Below are 25,911 nucleotides of genomic sequence, written 5' to 3'. Positions count from 1 at the left end.
AAGAAGAAGAAGAAGAAGAAGAAGAAGAAGAAGAAGAAGAAGAAGAAGAAGAAGAAGAAGAAGAAGAAGAAAAAAAAACAAAAACAAAAACAGCTACCTACACAGATAGCAGGATTTGATATTGCACACCATAATTATTGGCTAGATCAGGGGGACACACTCATCACACATCTAATGTGGAGAATAAAATAGTTTTGCTCTTCAAAGAACACGTATGAGCCCTTGCTTTGCTTTGATGAGTGTGTTTGAACCCAGGGGTGTCACAAGCCTAAAGGAGAGCTACATACTGTATTTAAAATAAAGGAAAAACACATCTTTCTCAATGTTAGAAAAGAACGACATCCCTGTACACAAGACACAGATGGTTCCCAGCCCTTGGAGTCTCTTTTTTTGACATCTCATTCCTGCAGATAAAATCTCACTTAAATTTGAAGTTTACCCCTTAAGGGATGGCAGCCTCTGGAGTCAGACAGCCCAAGTTCACACCCTTTCTCTGCCATCTATCATGGGTGTGACTCTAGGAAAATGACACATGATATCTGTAGGCCTCTACTTCCTGTCTATAAAACAGAATAACAGTGGTCCTATACAGGGCCAAAACAGAGATTAGCCCAGGGCCCAAATATTCATCCACTAACTGTTAGCAATGTTACTCATAGTTTTGGTTGTATGTATAGGTGTGTATGTTCATGTATCCATGGGTGTTCATGTATGTATGTACAGGTAGAGACCAGGGGACAACCCAGGTGTCATGCCTCGCATGGCATGCTGTCCACCTTTTTTATTTGACACAAATAAGTTCTCTCACTGGCCTGGGACATACCTGATAGGCTAGGTTGGTTACAGTGAGTCTTCAGATCTGCTTCTCTCCCCAAAACTCCGTCAGGACTAGACTGCCCCCAACTCCTACCCTTGTCTCCAGAGCTAGGCTTAAAGCACGCACCACAGGCCTGGCTCCTTTATGAGGGTTCTGGAGATCAAACTGTAACGCTCTTGCAAGCCCTTTACAGCCTGTGCTATCTCTCCTGCCCTTATAATATCTGTAAAGGCAGAATAGAACCGGCTCTCCTAGTGCTCTCCTCAGCACTCATACCCCAGATGCCTTTTCTTCATGCAAAAATCCCCTCAGAATAAAACACAGACAGCTAGGCAGAACCATTTTACATGAAACCATCGGTATTCCCCCAAAACAGGTTCCCAGACCATGTAGGCGGCCTTTTGAAAGCTAAAGATGCTGTGTCCCTCCAGACAGCTGGGTCAGAACTTCTCCAGCTGTTCTGTCTGTAGTTCAGGTAATACAGGCTTCCAGCTGATGGAGACACAGTAGAGGCGCAAAGTCCTAAACTCGGGCTCTGGCGCCAGAACGTGAGCGATTTTACAGGTGGAGCTCAGGCACAGTTGGCATACCTGTTGCTCACCCATGCTGGTGATTCAGCATGTTCAGTGTCTGAAAAACAAAGTCTTCTCCTTCCTAACAATGCTACTGGAGTTAATGACCCCTGAAGCCACTGTGGCCTCAGATCCACTTGGGGCCACCTTCCTGGTTTCCCAATACGGACAATGGATGAAGTAAGTAGCAGTCAGTCTTGGGAAAACAAGCAACATCGACCGGGAGAAAGCCTGGTGTGAGCACACATGGAGTCGGCTCCACTCTGGAGCACAGACACAATCCAACTGAATATTAGAAAAATATGCTCTGACCATTTAGCTCTCAGAAGGATCCAAAACCAATTCAGACTCCAGTTGGTGGACAAAGTTCACATTCAGCAAAACAGCTCCAGCAGTTGCGTCATACACACAACAGGGCGATTCAGAAATACAGATGTCCAGCCATGTGCAAAACAATGCTTTCATTTTTTTCTCCTCCTTCCCACCACTGACCCCGAGAGCGGGCTGGAAAAGCTTAGCATCTGTTGCTACTAAGAATAGGCTGTGCCGATGATTATTTATGAACTTGTAAGCAATCCGCTGCCTTGCTCGCTCAGGGGTCCTCATGGCAGAGAGCTGTCACTGCAGTTTGCTTATTGGCTGCAGCAGGTCAGGGTCTGACTCTGAGATCTGTTCCTGAAGTGTCACTATCAGGAGACCAAAGTTCTAGAGGATAACATGATAGCTGAGGCTTAGGACAGCATGAAGTTCCCATGAGATGTACAAGGGGCAGTAGATCTGGCTCCTTCTCAAAAACAGCACCTACAGACGCAGAGCTTCGAAGACAATGAAGAGAATCCTTGCTGGGGACCACCTCTACAGGTGCCTCTGGGCACGTCAGGACCAGGATGACAATCTAGGACCCTAAGGCCAGCTTTGGAGATAGGCCTTTTTTTTTTTCTTTTTTTTTTTTTCTGACATATATAAACTACATGCACCATATCAGGACATGCTTCAGAAACCGTGCCTCTGACACCAGAAAAACTCATCTCAGCTGGAGGAACAAGTCCTTATGAAGATGAAGGGAAGTGACACAACATGCCTATCTTTCTAACATCGGCCTACTCACTCAGCATTCAGTCTGCTCCAGAAAGCCTTTCCACACTGTACAGACACAGCGAGGACCTCGTTCATGTCCACAGTATAGAAAGTTTTCAACACTGGCGAAACCTGTCTCTCTTTCCCAACTTCTCTACCTACCCTGTGACAGACAGTATCAGCTGTTTACAACATTGGCTGTCCTCATCCATAGGCCAATCCTGATGCATCCCCCTCCTCTCCCTGGACCCTCCTCAGACCCTACTAAAATCAGGCTTGGCCATGTGACTTGCAGAACAGGTGGGAAGTGTTACCATGCCTACGTTAGGGTCTGTGAATGGAGATCTCCCAGAGTATAACGTAGTCAGCTGAGAAGGCGTTCCATCATAATAGGAACATGAGGTACATCTTTGCTGTGGGCTGTTGGGATTAACAGCACGGCTTTTGAGGCTACCCTCAGAGCTTAGAGTCCAAAGTACCACAGCATACCATCCCAAGCACGTCTATAATCAATAGGCTAAACGCATCTTCTCAGGGAACAAACTTCGGAAACTAAGCACTTCCTAGAACTCTACAATTCCATTCTCCAGCCTCAGTCACTCAAGAGAGCTCTCTTATAGACACACCTCAGTGTTTTCAGACTGTAGGAAGCCTTCCTGGCTGGCTGGCTGATTTCCAACTCATCAAGATAGCAGTCACGCACGCTCACATGAGAGGACAAATCTGCTTCCAGAAAACATAAAACACCTCCCGCTGCTGCCAGGCGGCCAAATTACAATCTCAAAGGTCATCTTTCGGGTTGCAAATATCATCCCCCTCCAGAAGCTGCCCTTCACCTCATTAAGCCCTTTTAAGCGATGCTTTTAGCCTCCGGAATGCCTTGCTTGAAATCAATCACACAGTGTTGGCTTTTGTTTGGCTGTTTGGTTTGGACTGCCTGACTTCATCACTAAGTTGTAGATTCCCTAAAAGTGGGGTCTGTACTAGTTAGCCCTGACTGCCAACCTGATAAAGCCTAGAGTCACTTGAGAGGAGAAGCTCAGCTGAATAATTGCCTAGACCAGAAAGGAATGTTTGTAAGAAATTGCCCTGATTGTTGACTGATGTAGGAGGGCAGGCCCCTCTGGGTGGCACAGTCTGTAGGTGATCCTGGACTGTGTATGAAGACTAGCTAACCGTGAGCCTGTGAAGCCGTGTTCCTCCATGGTTTCTGCCTCAAACCCATGTTGGGTTCTTGCCCTGGCTATCAGTGATGATGCTCTGTTGTTACCTGGAAGCCAGACAAATCCTTTCCTCCCTTAAGTTGCTTTTGGCCATAGTGTTTGCTGCAGCAATAGAAAAGAAACTAGAATAGAGTCTGTGCTATACTCCTACACCTGTCATCTGTAGACTCGACTGATGCTTCTTGTTCAGATAAAGGAATGAATCAACTTCCCAGGGTTAAGTCTTAGTGCTCAGAGCTTAAGAATTAGACAGCAAAAGCTGGCCCAATGGAACTCTTTTTGAGTGATAAGAGACATGGCTTTACACATTCCCTGCCTTAAGAACTGACTTTAATAATTGAACTAAGGCATTTCCATCTCAGTTTCTTTTACTGGGCTCAGCTGGACAGAACCAAAGATTTGAGGGACTAGCTTTCTGCTGTGCACAGGGAAGGACAGACTGTCATTCTTGGAGGCTAAGGCACGGTCACCTAGGAATTAAGTGTTCTGTGTCCCTGGCCACTCCACTGAGTCAAAGGGGACAGTTACTAAACATTACAGCTCAAGCACATACTCCAACAGCTGACACTTGGTGTTTGTCAGTACAGGATGGGAGACCCAGGGAATATTTTCACATACAGAAGGATTCTCAGGTGGTTTCTGGTCAGAAGGGAAGGAAGTGAGTTACTTAACTACTCATATTTACTAATTAAAAGCAAGCGGGGACAGAGAGATGACTCAATAGGTAAAGGCACTCGAAGCCACACCTGACAACGTGAATTCAATAGCCAAAATCCCACATAGTAGAAAGGAGAGAACTAACTTCTACACTGACCACGTGCACTCTTGTGGCACCTGCCTGCCCTTCCCTCTGCCATACACCAAAGTTAAGATGGCGTCCATGCGCACATGCACAAATGTTCCTAGCACACGGAACTGTGTGCACAATGTCATTATGATACAGATTTACATGGAATGTTCTTGGAAAGCCTCACTCTCATGCCTTCCAAAGATCTTGCTGGATGTGTCACTTCTGCCTGAGCTCCTCTGTGCTCTGTTTTCAACCCGCCAGCCACAGTAAGCCTTTAGTAACATCATCCTGTCTCCAGAGGAAAAGCGATAGATCTCCAACGGCCAACAGGACTCTACATCAACTTTCCCTCATCATCCTTCTACTCTCATCTCCTAGGATACGTCTGATGACGTAGGATATGACAGGGTCAGTTTGGCTGCTTCCTTTGCAATGATGGTCTTCCCCCATGGCCACTTTGATCTTTCTGGTCTCTGGGTAAATGTTACCTTCTAAACAACACCACCTTGACCTGCCTGTGTGAAACTGCTATTCATCCCTCCATTTCCCCAAACTTGCTCTACTCATACTCCCTAGGACACTTATCAGATTTTGTCTTCTCCTTTAATCTTTACAACTGATTGCCTTCCATCACCAGAATTAAGATGTCTACAGGCAAGGGTTTACATTGACATTTAGTGGCAATGGCTACATTGGTACCCAATAAGAGCAAACACTCAATAAATACTGTTCAATAAATTAGTATCTCATAAGGAAGTCTCCTCTTTAGTTTGCTTTTCCAAGACTGCCATAGCATTAGAGGTTTACCTTAGGGTTCTCTTTTTGCCTGTTGTTAATATAGAGATTTTTCTTCTAAAGCCTTGTTGTAGAGTAAATTTAAATCTCTGCTATTCTTTTCACACCACAGTAGGGTGGTAAGTCATGAGAGGAGAACTGGGCAGTTCTCTAAATAGTATGATGACCACAAATAGAAGTAAGAAGAGTACTAAAATATTCCTACTATAGGATAATATTCAGAATACTGGGTGGTTCAAAAACGGCTTCAGAATCCTGGAAGGGAGAATGTCACACAAGGTAAATAATTAACTACACTTTCTAATACCTATTCCTACCTGCTCTAATACCTTTGAGGGAAAAAAAATATCTTTTGGAGAGTAAAAACTGCAGTTTCTGGAAGACGCTTAGCTTGGTCAGACAGAGGAGTTTACATTCTGTTGTCGGCTAGATCCTAACCCCATGGAATGTGTCAGATTGGGCTTCAAGCCATAACGAGAATGTCAGTGTTTTGATCAAACATCTCCCTGGAGAATTATACTTGTCTATATCTATAGACAAGTTTATATCCATATTTGTCTCGTATGCATTAAACACCCTTTCAGGGGCTGACAAGGCGGCTCTGTGACTCACAGTGCTTGAGCTCTTTCGGAGGAGCCAGGTTTGGTTCCCAGCAACCAAAGAGCAGCTCACTACTGTCATAACTCCAGTTCCAAGAATCAAGGCCCTCTTCTGACCTCCTCGGGCGCTCCATGTATATGGTGTACATGCATGTATGCAGGCAAAAACATCACACATACAAAATAAAAAAATCCAATCTCCATGAGAAACACCCCCCCCCCCCCGTTGCCTGGTTGAAGGCCCTTGGATGAAGGGATCACTCCCCTGCCTGATTCCACGATGGGCATCCGCTACCCCCATGTGTCCAATTCACTTCCCTATACTCATGGCCCGTTTCTGTGGTGAACAGGGAGCAGGGGCTTTGGGTGATACTATGGGTAACAGCTCTACCTCAGTGTTTATAGGTGCTTCGGAAAACGGGAGGCACATAGGGAAAACCCTGGCTGGGCCGTGCATTCAGAGGCCCTCCACTGCAGCACCAGCTGATCAAACAGATCCTGCTGGATCTGAAGCCTTCCACATGGGTGGCTGTGAGGAAACAAACCTGCACCATCAGAGGGCCCACTGGCTCTCACAGCTGCAGATGTCAGTGATGTCAGGAGCACCTGCAGTCTGTTTAGAGTATACAAGCTCCCAGCTGCCCCCAGAGTACTTCTGACTCCACTGGTCTGGGACAGGCCCAAGGCTGCTGCCTTGGGATATACAAACACAGGCTATGCTTTGAATGACACCTTTAAATCTTCGTTTATTAAGACTTATTTATTTTGCTCTATGTGGATGAGCATTTTGCCTACATGTATGTTTGCGCACTGTTTGTGTTTGGTACCATGGAGGCCAGAAGTAGCTATCAGATGCTCTGGAACTTTAATTACTGATGGCTGTGAGCTACTAGGGGGTTACTGGAAACCAAACTGGGGCCTCTGCAAAAGCAGCAAGGGCTCTTAACCTTTTCCTATCTCTCTAGTCTCTGTCTTTAAATATTAATGGAGACACTAAAAAGCCTGTCCTAAATCTTTAAATAATGAGTTCAACTTTGTGACTGTTAATCTAGGCATTCATAGAGAGACTGTCAGCTAATTCTACTGCTCATCTAAGTTTAAAATTCCAGCTCCTCCTTCCTCCCTTTCTCCCTCCCTCCTTTTCTTCCATTTCTTTTCCTTCCCCCACCCTCTGCCCTCCTCCTGCTGTCTTCTTTCAGACAGGGTCTAGCGCAGGCTGGCCACAAGTTCATGATTCTCCCTTGTTGTGCTGGTACGACAGACATGCCCCTCCACACCCAGCCACCTCTAGAAACAGGTATATCTAACCCTTTGACAATTGCAAAAGTATGTTGCTATCTACAAAGTTCACCCTTGGGAACCGCACAACTGAATTTTTAAAAATTCCTCCCCCCCCACCAAAAAAAAAAAATCTCATAAAGTTTTAAGTAAGTTTGTGTTGAGCTGCATCATAGTCTTCCTGGGCTCCAGGCAGCCTGAATGTGGACAGCTTTGCGGGAGTCCAGCTCTGGTAGCATATTATAAAACACTTCACCTTTCTATATTATTGGGGCTGATAAAGCGAAAATGGGAAAATGTTCTGTGAGGTCACGGTCTGTGACTGGGAAGAGCGCTGCTGCTTCATCTTTCAGGGTCATTGCTGTCACGAGGGTCAGACACGGACATGTCAGCACTCAGGGTACGGGGCAAAGAAAGGAAGAAGCATCCCACCCCACTGCTGCTTGCTGCTCCCAGCATCCCCTGGGAATGGAGGCACAGTTCAAGCAGTGTGGCAGTGATGGCGATGGAGCTGCTTGACACAGGCTGAGTTCACTCAACGAGTATTCAAATCACAGGCATGGAGAGGAACCCTCCTACACCCTGGGTGCTCGCCCCTGGGAAACACTCAGCTGCATTTTTACTCAGTTACTATTTCTAAGAACGGGGGGGGGGGGGGGGGCTAAGAATAAGAAAAGAGAAAAAAAAGCAGAGCTGCACTGCACAGAAACCTGATCCCCTGTGTGTGTGTGTCTAAGAAAACCTCATGTGCCATCCTCGTGACCAGTTCTTTTTGAGTCAGGGTCTCTCATTGGCCTGGAGCTCACTAATTAAGTTAGATAGGCTGGCCAGTGAGGATGCTCCTGTCTCCAACACCCTGGATTACATGTGTGTGCAATTGTACCTGGCATTTTTACATGTGATCTGGGACTTGAACCCAGGAACTCCTGAATACATGACAAGTACTTTACTGACTGAGCCATCTCCTGGCCCCCTGTTAAGGGGTCTTGCCTAGAAGACCTGAGAGGGGTCTACCATGCTGGGTAGAAAAGCCTCCCAGTACAGAGGAACCTAAGAAGGCCTTCCTTATAAACCCCTTCCTTCACCCTCAGAGATATTCAGGACAATTCCAGCTTCCTGTGGAATGCTGGGGTTTCATGTGTCTTATTCACTAAAGGAAAAGGAAAGCTCTAGGCAGTTACTAACTGAAAATAACTCCATCCAACAGGAGAATATAAGGAGAAAAGCTTCTCCAGGAACCAGAAACAGGCTTAGCCTGTTTGTTAGCTAGGACTCTCAGCCTGCTTCCTGAGCAGGAGAGGAAGAGGAAACTCACCTAAGGTGGGTGACTTACAAAATGAATGCACCTGGGTTCCCGGAGCAGAGCAAAAGCAAGAAGTGAGTTTGGAGCCTGTGTGGAGGGTGGAAAACAGCCAGGTCACACCTGAATTCCAATGTCAGCCCCACTACCAGCCAGTTCTGGGACAAGGACAAGGGACTCACTCCTCCAAACCACAATTTCCTGAAGGAGGAAATAAAAGGAGGTGGGGGTTGGAGATGGGGTGGGGAAGACTGTCCCGTGGCTTTGTGTCACTAACCCAAGTCCAGAGAAAGAATGGTGTGACCTGGGTTACAGGATGTAGAGGGGATTTCACGAAGGTTTGTCTTTACTCATTTGCTTTCATTTTTTGCCCCAAATACCAGTCGGTGAATGGCAAAAAAAAAAAAAAAAAAAAAAAAAAAAACGCATTTAATTCTTTGGTTTATAGAGTGGAATAAAATAAAAAATTCAGAACTTAAAAAACAAATGTAATCTGTCTCACACAAAAGCTATCTCAGCACAGATCAAACATTTCACTATTCTTATCCCCATTGCTCTCTCCAGCCACTGGGAGCCCTTCTACACCAAAATAAAATGATCAACATACACTTTTAACAAAACTGAGGCTATTGTTTTGCTTTGTACTAGAAAGCCCCAGCTTTGGCCACACTAAGTAACAGAGTTCCTACGAAGCGAGGCCAGGCATGGTGAGTTGTAAAACAGAATATCCAAAGAACTAGGCTTCTGCCAGAGCAGGAAAACCAATGCAGGATCTTCACATACACTTGGTCCTAACTAACTTGGTCTGTCTCTTTTCTCCCTGAGCATGGCTCAGGGACAACCCAGCCACTGAATTCCTTGAGTGTTCGCTTGCTCAAATCTTACTTTCTGTGGCTTCATTGCCCAGAACAAAGTCAAGGCTGATGGAGTCGGCTGATGTTCCACACAGAAAGTAGTAGAGATCTGTTGTTCTGGTGGCCGTCATTCTAACAGGTGTTGCTGAGGGCCTTACAGGGTCCCAGGCTCAGCTAGCTGAGGGCCTAACCTCCTATGACAATCCATTTTCTCATGCAACTCAGACATGTCAACAGCAGGACAGAGATGACAGCATCAACACAGCTCTCCCAGGAGCCTCCCTCCATCACTTTAAAAGGAAGGGAGTGGTGTGGGGGAGGGGAATCTCCCTTCACTTTGGTTCTGTACAAGAAGCATTAATAAATCAACTACTGTGTGTCAAAAATGGAAGCATACACAAACTCAGCAAAAAGGACAACCCTTCCCTCCCCCCCCCCCCACCCCTCATTAACATTCAGGCCTTACTCTAGGGCCCTCCAGAAAGCGGCCTCTGTGGGGATCAAAGGATCGATACTTTAAATCCGTCTGTGATCCCTGGCACAAACAGCTCATGACACGCAGTCACTCCTGCATAAGGGCAGCGTGTCCCTTCCAAGCGAGTCGTCAGACCCTCTCATGAAACTGACTAGAAAATTGCAGGCACTTTCGTGACGCTCACCTAACAAGCTAGTTTTCAAAACCCTGTCTCCCCTCAGACCGGTTCCCCACTGGAGACAGATAGAAAAGACTTGATATCACCATGTCAAAGGAGGAATAAAGCAGACAAGTATACTCACCAAGGTACCCACAGAGCACCTGGGACTGTCTGGAGCAAAAGCTGCCCACTGAGCCAGAGGGTGTTGTAACAACTGGGCAGACAGCTAGGAGTTTTAAAAAGCAGTCATTAGCTATTTTACTGAAGACATGCCCAGCCCAGAACTATACTAAGATTCCAAGTAGAAAAGGGACTTGTTGGCTAGTCTTACCATCCCCCCTCACCGCCCCTCAAAATAGCAGGCATCTGATACCCAGGCAGGACATTAGGCATCAAACTCTCTGCCCCCACCCAGATTTCTAGTCTCCTGCTATGCCATACCCAGGAGCCCACGCTGTTCAATGCAATTGTCCCTTTTAACATGCTGTAGTAGTAAAACAAGAGTTTATAATTTATATACGGAACTGGGGAAAAGTAATACTCTGAATCATACTAAAGATGAATACGGATGGTCTTGACCCTCTTGGACAAAAGAGAGCCTACTGTAAAGCCCAAAGCTTGAGCTTTTGCTCAGCTCGCCTAAATCCCACTCTTCTTACAAACCACCTGTCCTACAGTTTACTCACATATGAAAACCCTTTCACATATGAGTCAAAAACCCCAGAGCCTATTGGTTCGGAGCTGTTTCAAAAGAGATTTTGAAAGAGATTAAACCCGTCTTTCTTGGAGGTAGGCTACTAGGCTATTCTGACAGTCTGAAGTTTTTACTTGTAACAGAACACTAATCAGATTTAAATGTTGCCACCTTATTCTCAGAGACAAAATACACTGAAAACAAAAAACAAAACAAAACAAAAAAAAAACCCACAGGTGTGTACATGAATGTCAAAGAAAAGAGAAAACATTGCTAAGGGTTGGAAGCAGCAACTTGCCTCTCACCAACAGGATTTTTGCATGAGGAGATGCAGATTAAAGCCTGTTGTTTTCCCGTGAATTTACCCATGCTCATGTTTCTGAATGTACAAAATGACACCAACTCCCTTCCACTCCCGGCCAAGATGCTGGATTTCAAAGACTGGTAGATAAAAGGCACTCAACTGATGGAGCCCTATTTGTTATCCGGTTTGGGTGAGGACAGAAGCCTACGTCCTGGCCTAGCACGAATACAATTGTCTCTAGCACTAACTCATTCTGTTTGCATGCCTGCATGGGTGTGTCTTCTGGAAGTAACCCACACCCTTCAGCCCCGACTTGAACCGTCTTTTGACAAAGGCCTCGCGGACTCCTCCACACGAGTACCTCTCACTGCGGCACTGTAGACCGCAGCACGCCTCCCACGCTTTGTAACTGACCATCTTCCACATTCTCCCCGCTAACAAGACCCCGGTGACAGATGTCCACACATGTGCGGACTCGGCTTTCAGGACAGAACAGTCTTCGGTTCGGAATTGGGGCTCGGCTCGGCCGGCCAGTGCGGCAGGAAGATGAAGGCTACCGATGACCCTTTCACCGCACATGCTCCTGTCACGTTGCTACCATATGCCGCTTCCAGATCACATCTGCGCCCATATGTTCACCCCACCAAGCGACTGCGCCGTTTACTTTTAGAGTTTCTCCACAGTCAGATAGGGAGAGTATCCCTCACCCTGCGTATAAACTGTTTGTCACAAGATTAGCTAGAGGGAGTTTTCTCTTTCATGTCTGACCTTTACAAAGCCGTGCTGAAAGTTATCCTAAATAAAAATCTTAAGGAATATAATCAGAGATGGGCAAGGCAAGCTGCTTGCTCAGCATCGCCTGCTCCTCTGCGTGAAGGCCCTATGCATTACTTGGGGGGAACCTAAGTCCTTTTCCTGGGAAACAGCACCTTCTTCAGGCCAGTACATGCTCTGATACAGAAGAGATACCATTCTGCCCACTGAATTCAGGTGGCTCACATTGCCCAAAGTCACCTAGACCACAGGGTCACACGTGAGGATGAGGGAAGGGGAGCACCATTCTTGAATCCTTAAGTATGCACTTTTGGTTTGCTCTTATTCCACTATGAAGTTGCAATATTAATATTCTTCCTTTTCCCTTTTCTTTTTGTCCTGGTCTGTCGTTTTTTGTTTGCTTTTGTTTTTAAGCACGGCCACAGGAAAGGGATCTCTATTGGAAGCCAATACTACAGACAGGAAAATCACAAACTCTGTGAGACTATAAAGAAGTCAATGGGAACTTCTCTGGCCACAGAAAGAAGGTCTCACTGCTAAAATAACCAATATTCAACTTATATGTGATTGGATAAGTGGTGATAAGATGCACATTTTTTTTTCCCCAGTTGATAAAGTTCTGGTTAACTGTGATGCTCCGAGTCTTTCATAGTCTTAGAGATTAATACTGTTATGGGTACTCATAAATTGAGAAATGGGAATGAGAGTTACACAGACTATAAGGTGGAGCTGGAATGTTTAGCATGAACGCTTTATAAAATAAGCAAAGACTGTGATGTAAATTATGAGGGATCTGGAGGCTTCTTTAGCCTAGGCCTGGCAAGACAGGAGGCAATGAAACAAATCTACAACTTACAAAAGAAGACTTTTTCTTCTACCTACCTTGCTGGATGATCTTGAGGGACAGTGAGGTTTAGCAAAAGGCCTTTCTGGGTTCTCAGTGGAAAAGAGTTGGCCTAGTAGTTTCCGAATTTTTCTAATGCTCAAGAGTCCCCTCTGGTGTTTGTTATGAATGCAAATGACCAAATCTTTGTCTCTGGCCCCTCCCAGTTATCATTCGCAGTTGAAAAAAGGGTTCCAGAAACCTGCGTCTGGGCAAGGAGGTCAAGAGCTCCTAGCACACCTAGTTTAGAAACCATCCTGGAATAATGTGTGGAATTCATTGAGCATAATTAAATGCCATTTAATATTCTCATTCCAGATGGAAGAGACTGCTTGGTAGGTAAGAGCACTGGCTACTCTTGCAGAGGACCTGGATTCAGTTTCCAGCATTTATGTGATGGCTCAAATCTGTATCTTCAGTTCAGAGGATTCTATACTCTCTTCTGGCCTCCAAGAAGAGATTCTATCTAAGAATTTGGCAGAATCACCTTTTATTATAGACATATATGTGTCTATAAAATGTATGTGTATACATTAATTATTATTATTTTATTACATTTATGTGTGTGTTTGTATGTGTGGGAGTTCATTGTCTCCCATCAAGAATGTTCCAGGAGTCAAACCCAGGTCATTAGGATCAGCCACATAGGCCTTTACCCACTGAGCCATCTTGCCAGCCCTAGAATCAACCTTAAATGTCCATATTCCTATCAACAGTCTCTTCAAAGTAATCTAGGCTTTTCCAGTATTACCACAATTTTCTAAACCTCTCCCACTGCCCATTTACAGGACTTGCTGTTGTTTGTTTTGTTTTAAGATAGGATTTCACTGTGTAGCCCTGGCTGTCCTTGAACTCACAGACTAATACAGGCCTTTACTTCTCAGCACTACAAGCCCAGGGTGCATATATGTACATTCGGACATGCTCATACACACAAAATAAATATATCTTTGTAAAAGTCCCCGTGAGCTTCATGGTAAGTTAGCTCCTGGGAAATCCTCCCTAGCTCTTCATTCAAGCATCCACAGCATCTCTCTTTCAGCAAAAACAACTGCATAACCGGGTGCTACCACGACCTCACAGCGAGTTTCAACTGCTCTTAGAACGTTCCTTCAACTGTTACTGGGAAAGAGAATACTAGAGTTTGACTCAAGGCCCTGTTTCCATAATTTGAACACTTGTGAAATGAGATCTGGCCTTACACACATCATGTCCTTACTGATGGTGATGTTTTCTGACAGTGGAATTCTTCTGGAATATGTTCCCCTCTAAGACAGAGTACTATCCACCAAAACAAAAAGTACAGGTTTCCTAGGAAGAAAAGTGGCTGGTGAGGGCACAGTGCCTGTAGGCCTGTCTAGGGACTTCAGTTAATAAATTAAGAACCTATTGATATGATGAAGAGGTGTAAGACTGGGCACTTTAAATCAGCAAGGTTTTCTGTTTGTTTGTTTGTTTGTTTGTTTGTTTGTATTTGTATTTTAAGATGTCTCAGATATAAACAAGATGGTGAAAGATATGACCAACCTAGCGTTTCCTCAGACATCTCTAAAGGTGGGGATTTGTGGTGTCAACATGAGGAGGGGGAGCTATAATTCAGCTTCTGCTCTGCCCCACCACTTCCAGACCAGGAAGGAGCCAAATAGCATGCCTTCCTCTGCCCCTGTCCTCAACTTCCAGAGCTTCAAATGCTAACGGATGAACTTAGACATGAAAAGATAGGCCAATAGAATCCCAAGCAACGTCCCAGGGCATAGTTCCTTCAATGAATCCTCCTCTGCAGTCGAATGGCCTTTGTCTGGGATTCCTCTTTTCCTCTTCTGGCCTAGGGTCAGAGAACACCGGCTACACTTTTTAGGACTTTCTGAGCTAGCTGCTTAATTACAGAAATCCATTATAAATCAAGTAGGAACGATTCCAGTATGATCATGAAGATGTCAAAGCAGAAGTGAAAATGAGATTGAACTGGTGGATGAACTATGGATGGCCCTCTAAAAACAAAAAATCCCCAAATGGAAAAAAGACAAAGTTCTACCACATCTGGTGCAGACAGAATAATCGGTGATAAACTTGGTCTAAGAAGCACTGAAATTACCAACAATGAAACCAGTCCAAAACTTGAAAATTAAATTGCACTTCCCAGAATACTCCCACTTACATTTTGGCAACAGTAAATATCTCTGTGCTGTCAAAATCCACCAAGAAAAACTAGCCAATTATTTTGTGTTGTTGTTATCAGGTGGAGTGATTTGAGAGGTCACCAGGCCTGCGGTCACTTCAGCCTGCTTCTCAGAGCCAAATGGTGCATTCTTGTTCACAAGAAGGAACGGATGAGGGTTCTCTTGGCAGGCCGAAGTTATGAATGGATGGCGATCTGTGAACTGGCTTGTTGGGACAGATGTGGTGTTTGTCAGTGTGCTGTGGGCAAGATAGGGAAAGCCATGCGAATTGAGCCAAGATCTAAGTCATGGCATTTTTCTTTTTCTTTCATGAGACTGGAAAGATCCTGCAGAATTTCCTGAAACAAATACCACCAGAGAGCGGTTCTCACATAGCTGCTCCATGACTGTGCCTTCAGATATGTGGAGTCTCCTCTTCAGGAACAACCTGCCTCCTAATTATGAGTGTGGAAAGAGCCAGGAAGGCCTGAGGCAACAGAGACACTCTCCCTGGGAATGGAGATACATGGAGCCGGCTGGTGTGAAGGAAAACAGCTGCCTGCCTGCCGAGGGTTGGAAATGCGTTCAAACTATTTTCAGACGGTTTGGGCTTCACAACATCCACAGAGTATTTTCCATCTGCCTTTGGTTTCTCAAGTCATTGTGGCTAAAGAAAAATCTAAGCCAAACATTTCTAACTTATCAGGCCTAACGAGTCCAAGGGCTGTTGGAGAGAACGAACGGAGGGTAAGCAGTCCACGGGACAGGGCTTGCTCAGCCCCACGAAGCTTCCCCTCTTTCCAAAAGACCTCAACCCAGTCAATTTCCTTTTGAACAGTAGAGTTTTCTGGCATCAGTAAAGTGGTGTTCCCAGGCTGCCCTAAGAAAGCCTGGGTACAAATTCACAGAGGAAACATTGTACAGTATATCATTAAGCATGACCCAAGGGCTCAGCATGGAGGCTCCCTGTGTCAGCTCTTCCTCAGATCATTTGGGGTGATTCCCAAGAAGTCCCTTCCAGCCCTCTCCTCGGCTTCCTCTCCCACTCTCAAAGGTCCTTCCTTCACTGGCTCCAGCCACCATACACGATAATTCAGGGCTGGGCCAGAGCAGACTCTGCTGAATGTAAGTCTAACCTCCCTGACCATGGCTGTCTGACTGGGTTCAGCATGCTCGCTAAATGTCTTGCTTCCTTCTTTTCAATAGAGACTCTCACTGGGGGAGCTGGGACAGGTAGCCACTTTGAAGAGGTGAGAGCAGGCCTTCAGGGCCACAGCCATTGTGGTCCTCCTCAAACTTGTTACAGCATGCATCACGACAGTAGGAACTGCTGGTATTTTCTTCACGCTTACAAACTGGGAAACTGAGGCCCAGGCAGGTGAAGAAGCATGAACTCATACTCCAAGGCCAGCAACAGCGCAGCCATGCTTTGATCTCAATGACACAGTTCTGAAAGCTGGACAGGGCCGTGCTACAGTCAAGGCAGGACCCACTTTCACAGCTTCCACTTCCTGTCCACTTCCATCCACTTCCCGTCCACTTCCCTCCCTCGGTGCAGTCTCCTTCCATGTATTATTCTCTTGCTTCTGCTTAGCTAGCTAGCTTTAAAGCTCAGGCTCACTTTGCCTTCCCAAATCAGTTAATGCTCTAAGCATCACAAACTTTTTGAGAGGGGTTGAAGTACAGGTCAAAACCAAGTTCTTGATAAATCATAATTTTTCTATCAACCAAGTGAATAGATAAAAGCTGAACATGTCAAACAGAAAAGAATCCCTCCAGCTTTGTGCAATCTTCAGAGATATATTTGCTTTCGATGGGAAGGTGTCCTGAACTCACGAGGAGAACAGTCATCTCACATGGATTGACCAATGACGTCAGGTCAAGCAAAGCCATGCTAAGCTATGCGCGACAGCAGATGCCTCTAACTCTACCACTCAGAAGGCTGAAGCAGTAAGGTAAAGAGTTCAAGGCTAGCCTGGACTGCATATCCTAAATATGTATATTTAGGTATATGATATGTATCCTGAGCTACATATCAAGACCCCGTCTCTACCAAACAAAAAGAAAAATAATGGTGTCCACTTCCTGGACTCTAGACTAGAGCCGGTGTTATCAGCAGGGAATGGAACCTTTATTTATATAGCAGATCACTGATAGTTCGATATTGGTATTCTCACATGTCAAAACGAAAATGCTAGAGCCACCTTCAGAGGCTGGCTTCTGAAGATGAAATGAGGCACATGTAAATATTTAAAGCCAGGCCTGGCACACAGAAGGACACAGTAAATGGTCACTTTCTTTTTGTCCATCAGTATAAGTCTCTAAAAATGCAGAAACAGGAAATGAGCCATGTGCCTCAGCCCAGTGACACTATAAGTCCATTCTCCTCTGTGTAAGGGAACAGCCTCTATCTCCAGGTGGGGTAGAGCAGCTCATTTTGGGGCTTCAGTCTTACTCAGGATGTATTGCTCACTCACTGAATGATAATATGCTAAGTTCTGTAGGAGCGGAGAGGATTCGGGGCATCTACAGAACCAACAAAGCAAAACAGTGCAAGGAGGCAGAAATAAGAAATAAACATTGGGTCAAGATCTTGGGGTCAGAAAATGAGCCAATCACACATATTCAGAAAAAAAACAAAAATGGCCACGTATGCAGAAGCCATCTTAAGTCTACAAGAATCTTCAAAAATATTAAAAGATAGTTCACCCCGGTGAAGAAACAGCATCCACAGGGCCCAGAGACATCAAAATCTGTGGCCTGTTTGGCTAAAGGACAAAAGGAAAAGGCTGCCAGAATATAGTGTTCAGGCAGAGATTTGGTAAGAGGCAGGGCTAAACAAGAATGAGGCAGAGCTGGCTTTAAAGGGTTTAGAATAATAACTACTTAAGAGAGATGAACTGAAAAGCCACCATAAAGCTCCAGGCCCCTCAGGTGAGCTGTCACCCACCTTGCTGTCCTCTGTGCCCTAAAGGCCAACTGAGGAATAATCAGAGTGAAACTTCCATGGGATGATGTAAGGACAGTAGAAGTGGTCTCCGGGACATCTCATGCTGGTAAAATCCACGGCATCCCCTAACGAGTCACACACTAGATCAGCGGGAGCAGCCATCCCTCTCCAGCGGTGTGTGGAGCAGCGGTGTGACTTCAAGTCAACGGCATCTACCATTCGATGACTCATGGCTGCCAGGTGGGGGCCTACTAAGCACCACAGGCTTCTTCCCACATCAAACCTCAACAATCTGTGAGAGCAGGTGGCTCAGTGTAGAACTCTAAAGCACCGCCACATCCCACAAACACGGCAAGGGGCTGGATGTGGATGGGCACAGCAGTTTGGCCAGCCTACAGAGAGATATCCGTCATCCTGAAGGACAAAGGGGCAACTGTATTGGGAGCCAGGGGTCAAAGAGGGTTCGATATGGTGTCAGAGCACACAGCCAACACAGGAAGCATGGTGGTCAGAGGGCAGCCAAGCACTCACTTCTGTCTATCAGAGGTTAGGAAAGAGACAACCACCTGCCCAAGGCAGTCTGGGGTTAGAGCAAAACACAAATATCTTCTAAACAAAGGTACAAGTAAACCTCTCAGTCTAAAGAGCCTGTCGCAGAATCTCTAACAGGTTATTAAATTTAGAATGAAATACCTCGAGAACAATGAACTCCTGAGTTAAATACTAGCTCTTTTTAAAATATATTAAAGAGCAAAACACAAGCACACCAGATGCTTTAAAAATGACAACAGAAACATCTGTTTATCTCAGCCAAAGCCACATTTCGTCAGGCTGCTGGGAATCTGCAAAGCTGATTCCTCACGGAGGCTGAAGGACAGACCGGAAATGCTAGGAAACAGCGGAAAGGACTGCTCTGGACAGGCACCTGCTTATGCCCACCTCACTTGGGAATTTTTGAAGAAGATGACAGGAGCAGTGGGGAAGGACCCACGCCAGGAACCCATCCTTGCACACTTCTCCCAGGCTCCTCCGCCCTGCCTTCCCGAACCTTCTAAAACTGCAGCCTCAAGTATGTTGTAATCTCCGGGCAAAGGCCCTGCTGGAGTCACTGACCTCCTCGATTCTAACCCAGATTTGATGTGAGTTCAGCAGTGAGTCATTGGCCCCTTTTCACATCTCCATTTCCTCTAGGAAAAGTGATTTGTCATTCTTTCATATCTTTACACGGAAGGTACTGGAGGAGGTTTCATCAGCATCTTTCCGCCACAGAGAAGACAGCTTTCAAAACCTGCATCTCCTTGCCTTGACCACGGGGGGCGCTGTGGAGACCCAGAGGTGTGGTCAAGTGGACCTCGAGTTCTTTAATCCTGGGGAAGTCCCAGCCTTTATAACATGGAGGTCTACTCACAGAGAGGTGGCAGGCTCCCTTGACAACTAAACTACCTACGTGTTCCAGTACAAACCTTGTTTTTTTCTGAGGCTTCTCTCACCTAGTTTGCAAAGTGAAAATGAAGGAAATCTTGAAGAAGAATGCAGAGGAACTCACGTGTAACCACAGTTAGGCATCAGAAGTGGTGCAGACCACAATGAAACAAAAAGAGGGAATGAAAGTCTGGTCTGTTGGGTATTAGTAACAGTTATTACGGAAGTCAAGGGGTCCCTGCTAGTCTTCATTCGCCAGCCCTGCTTCCTCCCTCTGACACACATTCATATACAAACACACACAGATAATCTTTCAGGAGAGAAGATAAAAGTGCACATTAAAGTAAAGCTACTACTGTGTTCTGCTAATATTCTCCTTCATTGGGCAATTGGCCCAATAGACCAGCAATCTGTGTATAGAAAGACAGATTCATGAATTGAATACTAAGTCACATTCCTCAAAACCATCATGTCATTGGTATTCATTCTACATCCTGCAATTTCACTTGGAAAATTACAGGGGTACCAGAAAAGGGGAATTGCTTAGTATTAAATGTTTAGTTTCATGTGAAAGAATTACAAAGGAAACCTCCTTGTGATTTTCCAGGCTATATACTTCAGTCCACCTAATTCAAAGAGATGGACCAAGCCAACATGGCCATTAACTGTCTTTGCTTGCCCAAGCTGCAGACTCCACTCTTCATGAACACAAATTGCTTATCCTATTTGATAGGAAAATCCAAGATAATTCCTCTGTTTTTCCCTATGTGCTGACTTGGCATTCGACTGATTCTGACCGGCATTCCTAGTGAATGAGGACCCAACCCCATTACTGAAGGTAAATGAATGGGAAAATTGGTTGTCTCTAATGTAGGAGCTTTAATATCACAATAATAAAATATATGCCATACAAAGTAGCCTAATCCATATTCCATTCTGATTATTCTCTATGTGATAATTTTATTTTAATATACTTTGCTCATAAAGATATTTTATTTTTGCTATTACTTCTGAAGTGGTATTCGGAGCAAGATGCAGCTACACACCAGAGAACTGTGGCTTCCCACCACGGGGCAACATAAACTTTGCACAGGCTGGATAATCCTTTGGTATATGGAGGAAGGGGGTAGGCTGCCCTCTTCATTATAACAGGACAGGAATATTCCTGGCTTCAGTCTAATGAGGACTAGCAGCTCTCACCTCAAGACAGTGACAACTATTTTCAGACATTACCAGTTGTCCGAGCAACACCAATGTGGAGCCGGAAGAAGACAAGGCAGAATACAGCACTGCCAGAGTTCACTCACATGTGTCTGCTTCGTTGTGAAGAAAAGCAGGGAGGCGAGCCAAGCATGGTGGTGCACACACCTGTGTTCCCAGCACTGGAGGTGGGGGATGGGGCCTGAGTTTGAGGATGGCCTATGGCCTAGAGCATATGCCAGCTTGAGCTACAGCGTAAGGTCCCATCTCAACAGAACAGGGTTTGGGGTATAGCTTAGTGGTAGGGAGAGCTTGTTTACATAGGAGAGCCTCAGACGTAAAACAACAACCAAAACAAAAAATAGACAAAAAAAAGAAAATTATTTCCCCTTCCCCACCATGTCTTTACATGTATTGAAATCAATTGAGATTAGTCTTGGATGCGACAGTTACTTTTTCCCCAGTCTCTAGAGACTTGTACAGTGTCTTTTGAGTAGCTGCACCTGAACTTCAAAGGGATAGCCAAAGCGTTCAACATCCACTAATTCCTGCTGGGCTAGCTATTAGTAAACTCCAGCACAACCCCACTTTGAGTCTTAAACTAACAGTATGTGAAAAGATCAATATGAAGAAATTCAAAACTAATCAGATCCCTTCTTTAAATGTTGACACAGTATTATTTATACCCCCATAAATACATTCTTGGCTAAAATTCATACTGGGAGCTTGGCACCTGGCCAGTTCTATTAATATCTACTTTATTTATACAGCACACTTGGCCAAGGATAATATTTAAGACAAAGTATGCCTGAGGGCATATACAATATCTCTTGTATTTTCACTTTTAAATCTCCACATTGCTAAAAATATTAAGTTTGAACTTTATAAAAATGTCCCACCAAGGGCTATCAGCCATCTGCAGTGATATATGGGCACTGAGCATAATTAGGGCATATTTGTAATACTTGAGTCAAAGTCACTCCCTGAACGCTAATAGTTGGTGGAAAAAAAAGAAAAAAGAAAAAAGAAGTGGTGATCTTTCCCATGCCTTCCTCTATGGGCTTATGACCCTCTTCAGATTCACTGCAAGATATAACAGGCACATACCCTTCCTTTAGGCATCACAGAGAGGCAGAAAAGGCTGAAGAGGGAAAGCTGGTATATAAGCCAGCCAGTGCTGTACTTTCTTTGCTTTAAAAATACAATAGAATGATTTTCTTTCTTTCTTTTTCCTCTCTCTCTCTCTCTCTCTCTCTCTCTCTCTCTCTCTCTTTTGGAAGCACTCACTATATTCCAGGACTAGGAAGTCCTGGAAAATCAGTTAACCTACTTTCTATAAAATTATCCACAGTTGCGTTGAATCTGCTATTAGTAAGACTTTCTACTCCTAAGCTTCTACATTGAACACAGTCTTCTTAAATCTCTGTTTTTCACATAAAAATATGACAGCATATGTGTGTGCATAGCATGCATGTGCAAGAGGGCACAAGGCATGTGTGTGTGTGTGTTGCATGCAGTGCGAGAGTATGTAATATTTAGGTTTTCAATTATTTGGAGGTTCAGGGGTGGGATAAAGAAGAGCTTACTCATATTCACCATCTTATATGATACTCTCAAATCCTCCCTATAACCTGGAGTTTTTCTAATTAGTTCATGACCAGAATCCTGGCTCGTCCTGTCTTTGCTCACCTTCATTCATGAGAATGAAGTGCTATCAGGGTGGCCTGCTGGATCTACACCTATTCTGTGTGAGACTGGATCCTCTGTGTCTTTGTAAACATTCTGACAGCTGATCTGAGCTTTCGCATGTGAACACCCTGTTTGTTAGCTTAGATACCTGCAGAATCAACACACACATGCAAGAGAAGGCTAACTGACTCAACCTTTCACTCAGCCTCAGTGCTTGTGGACTAATTACAATGAACTCTCCTCCCTAACACTGTGGCTCCGCCCTAGATAGAAAGCCCTTCTTCCCAGGGGGAATAAACAGGGCGGAGTGTATGTATCACCACTGTGGTGGATAGGACCTTAATTATAACAATAAAATCATCCTGCTGGGCAGGCTTCCCTGCATCTGTTACGCCATTAAACAACAAGAAACACTACAGGGTAGGAAAGGTGACTAGCGAGAGTGTGGCTAGGCACATGGGTAGACACTGAGGACACTCAGTACAAGACACGGCAAGTCAAATAGCTATGGCTTGTCAAACTAAAAATAAATATTAGAAGAGAAAAGCACCACCCTGCAATTCTAACTTCTGGGATAAAATTACCAAGATGGCTGCATTATCTATTTAGGCAAGACACAGAAACTCTGCAAAGACAGCCAGCAAGGATATAGGGCACAAAAAGGGGAGGAGAAAAGAAACCAGCCAATGAAAAGTTTACAATGACGGGACTTGGAACACAGGGATGCTCGAGTTTTTATTTTTTTCTTTTGGTGTTTCTTCCTGGTGTTTAACCCTCTCAGGTATCTCTCAATGTTGTTGCCGATGCAATCTCTCTCTGTCTCCTCCCCCTTTAAAAAAAAGAACTCTGAAATAATTCTACAGTAACTACACCCCCCCCCCAAAGGGCTCCACAATAAATCACTGCTACTGTATGCCAGCTGTTTTTGAGGATACTGCTCGTAGGGAAACAGGGGAAAATACTTTTAAAAAATCAGCTGTCTTTTCTATTTTCGATTCGGAACGCACACAAGACTGCTGCTTATGAAAGCGCTGGAGCACAAAGTTCAAGGTTGAAAAGGACCACGGAGAAGCCCCCGTGAAAACGACCTGCCCTCAGGCTAGTGAGGACTGGCTAGAAGAATAGATCGCAAGTGAAACCTATCTCAACCCAGTTAGAACCGTATTTATCCTTTCTAACTCTCCACGTGAGGTCAAAGGGGGACTTGGCTAAGCGCTTGGGCGAGGGAAGGAGGTGTGAAAACACCTAGAGAGAGCTACAGCCGACCCAGAGGATTTAAGGGGTTTTCGGTGCCCCCCCCCCCACCCCGCGCGCGTGCCCGCAATCCAGTTTGGTATTGGCGGTGCTGACATTCTTCGGGGAGAGACAATAGCAAAGGCTTGGGGAACCCCCAGATAGGTCAGCACGGAAGGGGGGGCGCCTTTGGGAAGGCTAGTTTGGAGGCACTTCTTTTTTTTAACTCTTTGTGCACCGACTGGAGAACACCCCCACCCCCACCGTACGCCAGCCGGGCAAAGAAAACAATCTATCAGGGTCCCCTAGCCTAAAGTCATCCGGGAAGCGCTTTCCTTTGGACAGAAGGGAGCTGACTCCCTAGCTGGTGGACCAGGGAAGAGGGAGAAGCCCAAACGTCTTTTAAAAGTTCTGGGGCATTTGCGGGAAGGGAGTTATGGCGAAAAAAATTAAACCGTAAGGTGAAGAGGTTTGCAAGCTTGCGGATCTCAGTCCCACGACTGGAAAAGAGGTGGAAGGGACCCAGGACGGAATGGAAAACGGGCGACCCAGACCCGGGGACTTGGAGAGGAAAGGGCGACCGCCTAGGGCTGCTGTGGATCTGAGGAGCCCCGGGCCAACCGTAGAGCCGGCTGGAAGAGGAGAAAACCACGGAAGCTGTACTTACTTTCGGAGGGGAAGTGGGACGGCATGTCGATTTTATAAACCTCCTTGGCGTAGTATTCCTCGTCGCTCCGCTCGCGCTCGCAGGCGGCTGCCCTCCGGCTTGCCTTCTCCTGCAGTAAGTCCCTGGTACTGTTGTAGATGGAAATCACCTCCGTGGGGACCTTGCCCGGCTCAGGGTAGTGCTCCGGGGGGCTGGTGAGCTTCAGCTTGCTCAGGATCTGCCCGCGGATGGCCTCGATCCTCTTGCGCATAAACTGGTCCATGTCCAGGGTGCTGCAGGTAGACAGACCGAGCGCCACCGGGACCAGATGCAGGAGCAAAAAGGTTCTCAGCACGCAGTAGTGCATGTTTTTAAAAGGTGGAAACGTTGCTGCTGTTGTTGTTTAAAGTAAGAGAAAAAAAAATTTTTAAAAAGAAACCAGTAATTCTCAGAGCGGGTCAGGTAGAGTTGTTTTTTAATACGAAACTTTTGCAAAGCAGTCGAAAGTCAATGCCCAATAGAAAAAACCGTCCCTGGCTGGGATTCCTTCAAAGAAGAAAATGCAACGCGTTCCCAACGTGGAGATACTAAGATGCGATGCTCAAGGGGGGGAGGGGGAGACCTCGCACTTTAAGGGGTAAGAAAGGTTTGTTTTTTTCCCCTGCGAGGGAGGGGGTGAGTGGCTCTGAAGTAGAAATAAACTTAAGAGGAAGAAATGGAGTTCAGTGTGTCAGGCTCGAGTGCGGAGCGGCGGATCTGAACTCGGATCCTCCGGCCAAAAGGGAAGAGACGAGAAGGTCCGGGGGCTAGCAGGAGGTGCGCAGGGCCGCGGGGAGCGCTGAGCGGCGGCCGGGGCTGCGCCGGGCTCTAACTGAGATGTTCAAAGACCCAGCGGCTCGGCCCTGCCTTCCACACGTGTGTGGATGAGTGTGCGTGTGGATGGGCGCGCGTGTGCGCGCGTGCGTGTGCGCGCGCGGAGGGCGAGCCCGGCGAGCCGCGGGGAGGCAGATGCGTCCCGGAGCGGAGCCTCGCTCGGAGGCTTGGTGGGGTACTGTCCGCCCGGGAGATCCGCCGAGGGAGGCCCGGGGCAGGCGGCGACGATCCCGCTCCTGCCGGCCGCGCTGTGGCCTACACCCGGCTGGGACGCTCCACGTTGCAGCCGCCGCCGCTGCCTGCAAAGAGGGCCGGCCTCCAGCTCGGTCCTGCAGATCCTCCTTCTGTTGCTCCAGGCGGCCACGGGGGCTACAGGGATCCGCCACCTCCTTCGCCCGCTGCGGAACAACACCGCCTCCTGGGCGCGGTGGCTGCGGGGTGTCCCGGGACTCGTGCCCTTCCCTAGCCTCCCCTGCCTTCCACCAAGCTTGCACTTTCTCGCTTAGGGTAAGTCGGTACTTGCGACCCTAAAATAGATCTCTGCTGATACCTTCTGTCTGCAGCTGGGTTGTTCCAGAACGGCTCCTTAAACCGTAATACTTCTGCTCTCCATCCCTGTCGCCTGCCCTAGGGCTCAGCTCTCTGCTTGTTGTCTCACTCTTTTCTCTCCCCCCTACTGTCCCGCCGGCAGCTTCAGCAGCTCCGCTCCGAGCAAACCTTCTGCTGCCAGCAGATAACATCACGATCCTGCCCGGAGCAGAGATTTATAAGTGCTCCCCAAACCACGTGTTTGCCTTCAACAAACTGACGTGCTAGGATTACAGTCAGAAGTCCTGTTACTAAGACCACGAGCTCTGGACTGTTGAGGGGGTGTGGAAAAGGGGACGGCCCGTGGGGGAGGGTGACTTGCAAGGGAGATTTGCAGCAGGCACTGTCTGTGGTCCCCCACCCACCCAGGACTGTCTGTGGAGGGGCAGGTAGCCAAGCCTCTCATTTCCCCATGGTGGGGCTCATTTATTCCCAGTCTCCCCGACTGAGTCCCTCCTGTATTGAACACACACACACACACACACACACACACACACACACACACACACAGAGAGAGAGAGAGAGAGAGAGAGAGAGAGAGAGAGAGAGAGAGAGA

General features: G+C 46.3%; 1 protein-coding gene across 3 annotated transcripts in view; it reads right to left on the bottom strand.

Moving 5' to 3' along the window:
* The window catches only part of Tgfb2 (transforming growth factor beta 2), a 78,556-nt gene extending 53,856 nt beyond the window's left edge, over positions 1 to 24,700 (bottom strand). For 2 of the 3 annotated variants that reach the window (XM_055609266.1, XM_055609268.1), the window contains exons 1-2: positions 23,916 to 24,700; positions 10,083 to 10,166 (exon numbers count right to left, since the gene is read on the bottom strand). In XM_055609266.1, the coding sequence (XP_055465241.1) occupies positions 10,083 to 10,166; positions 23,916 to 24,261 (430 nt within the window). In that variant the 5' untranslated portion in view covers positions 24,262 to 24,700. The remainder of the gene's footprint in view (positions 1 to 10,082; positions 10,167 to 23,915) is intronic. The other variant, XM_055609267.1, reaches the window with a different exon arrangement.
* Positions 24,701 to 25,911: the final 1,211 nt, after the last annotated feature.

Source organism: Psammomys obesus, unplaced genomic scaffold (assembly GCF_907164565.1).
Source record: "Psammomys obesus unplaced genomic scaffold, mPsaObe1.curated_primary_1811, whole genome shotgun sequence".
NCBI classification, from domain to species: domain Eukaryota; kingdom Metazoa; phylum Chordata; class Mammalia; order Rodentia; family Muridae; genus Psammomys; species Psammomys obesus.
The sequence above is the reverse complement of the archived record's forward strand: the minus strand, read 5'-3'. Positions and strand labels throughout refer to the sequence as shown.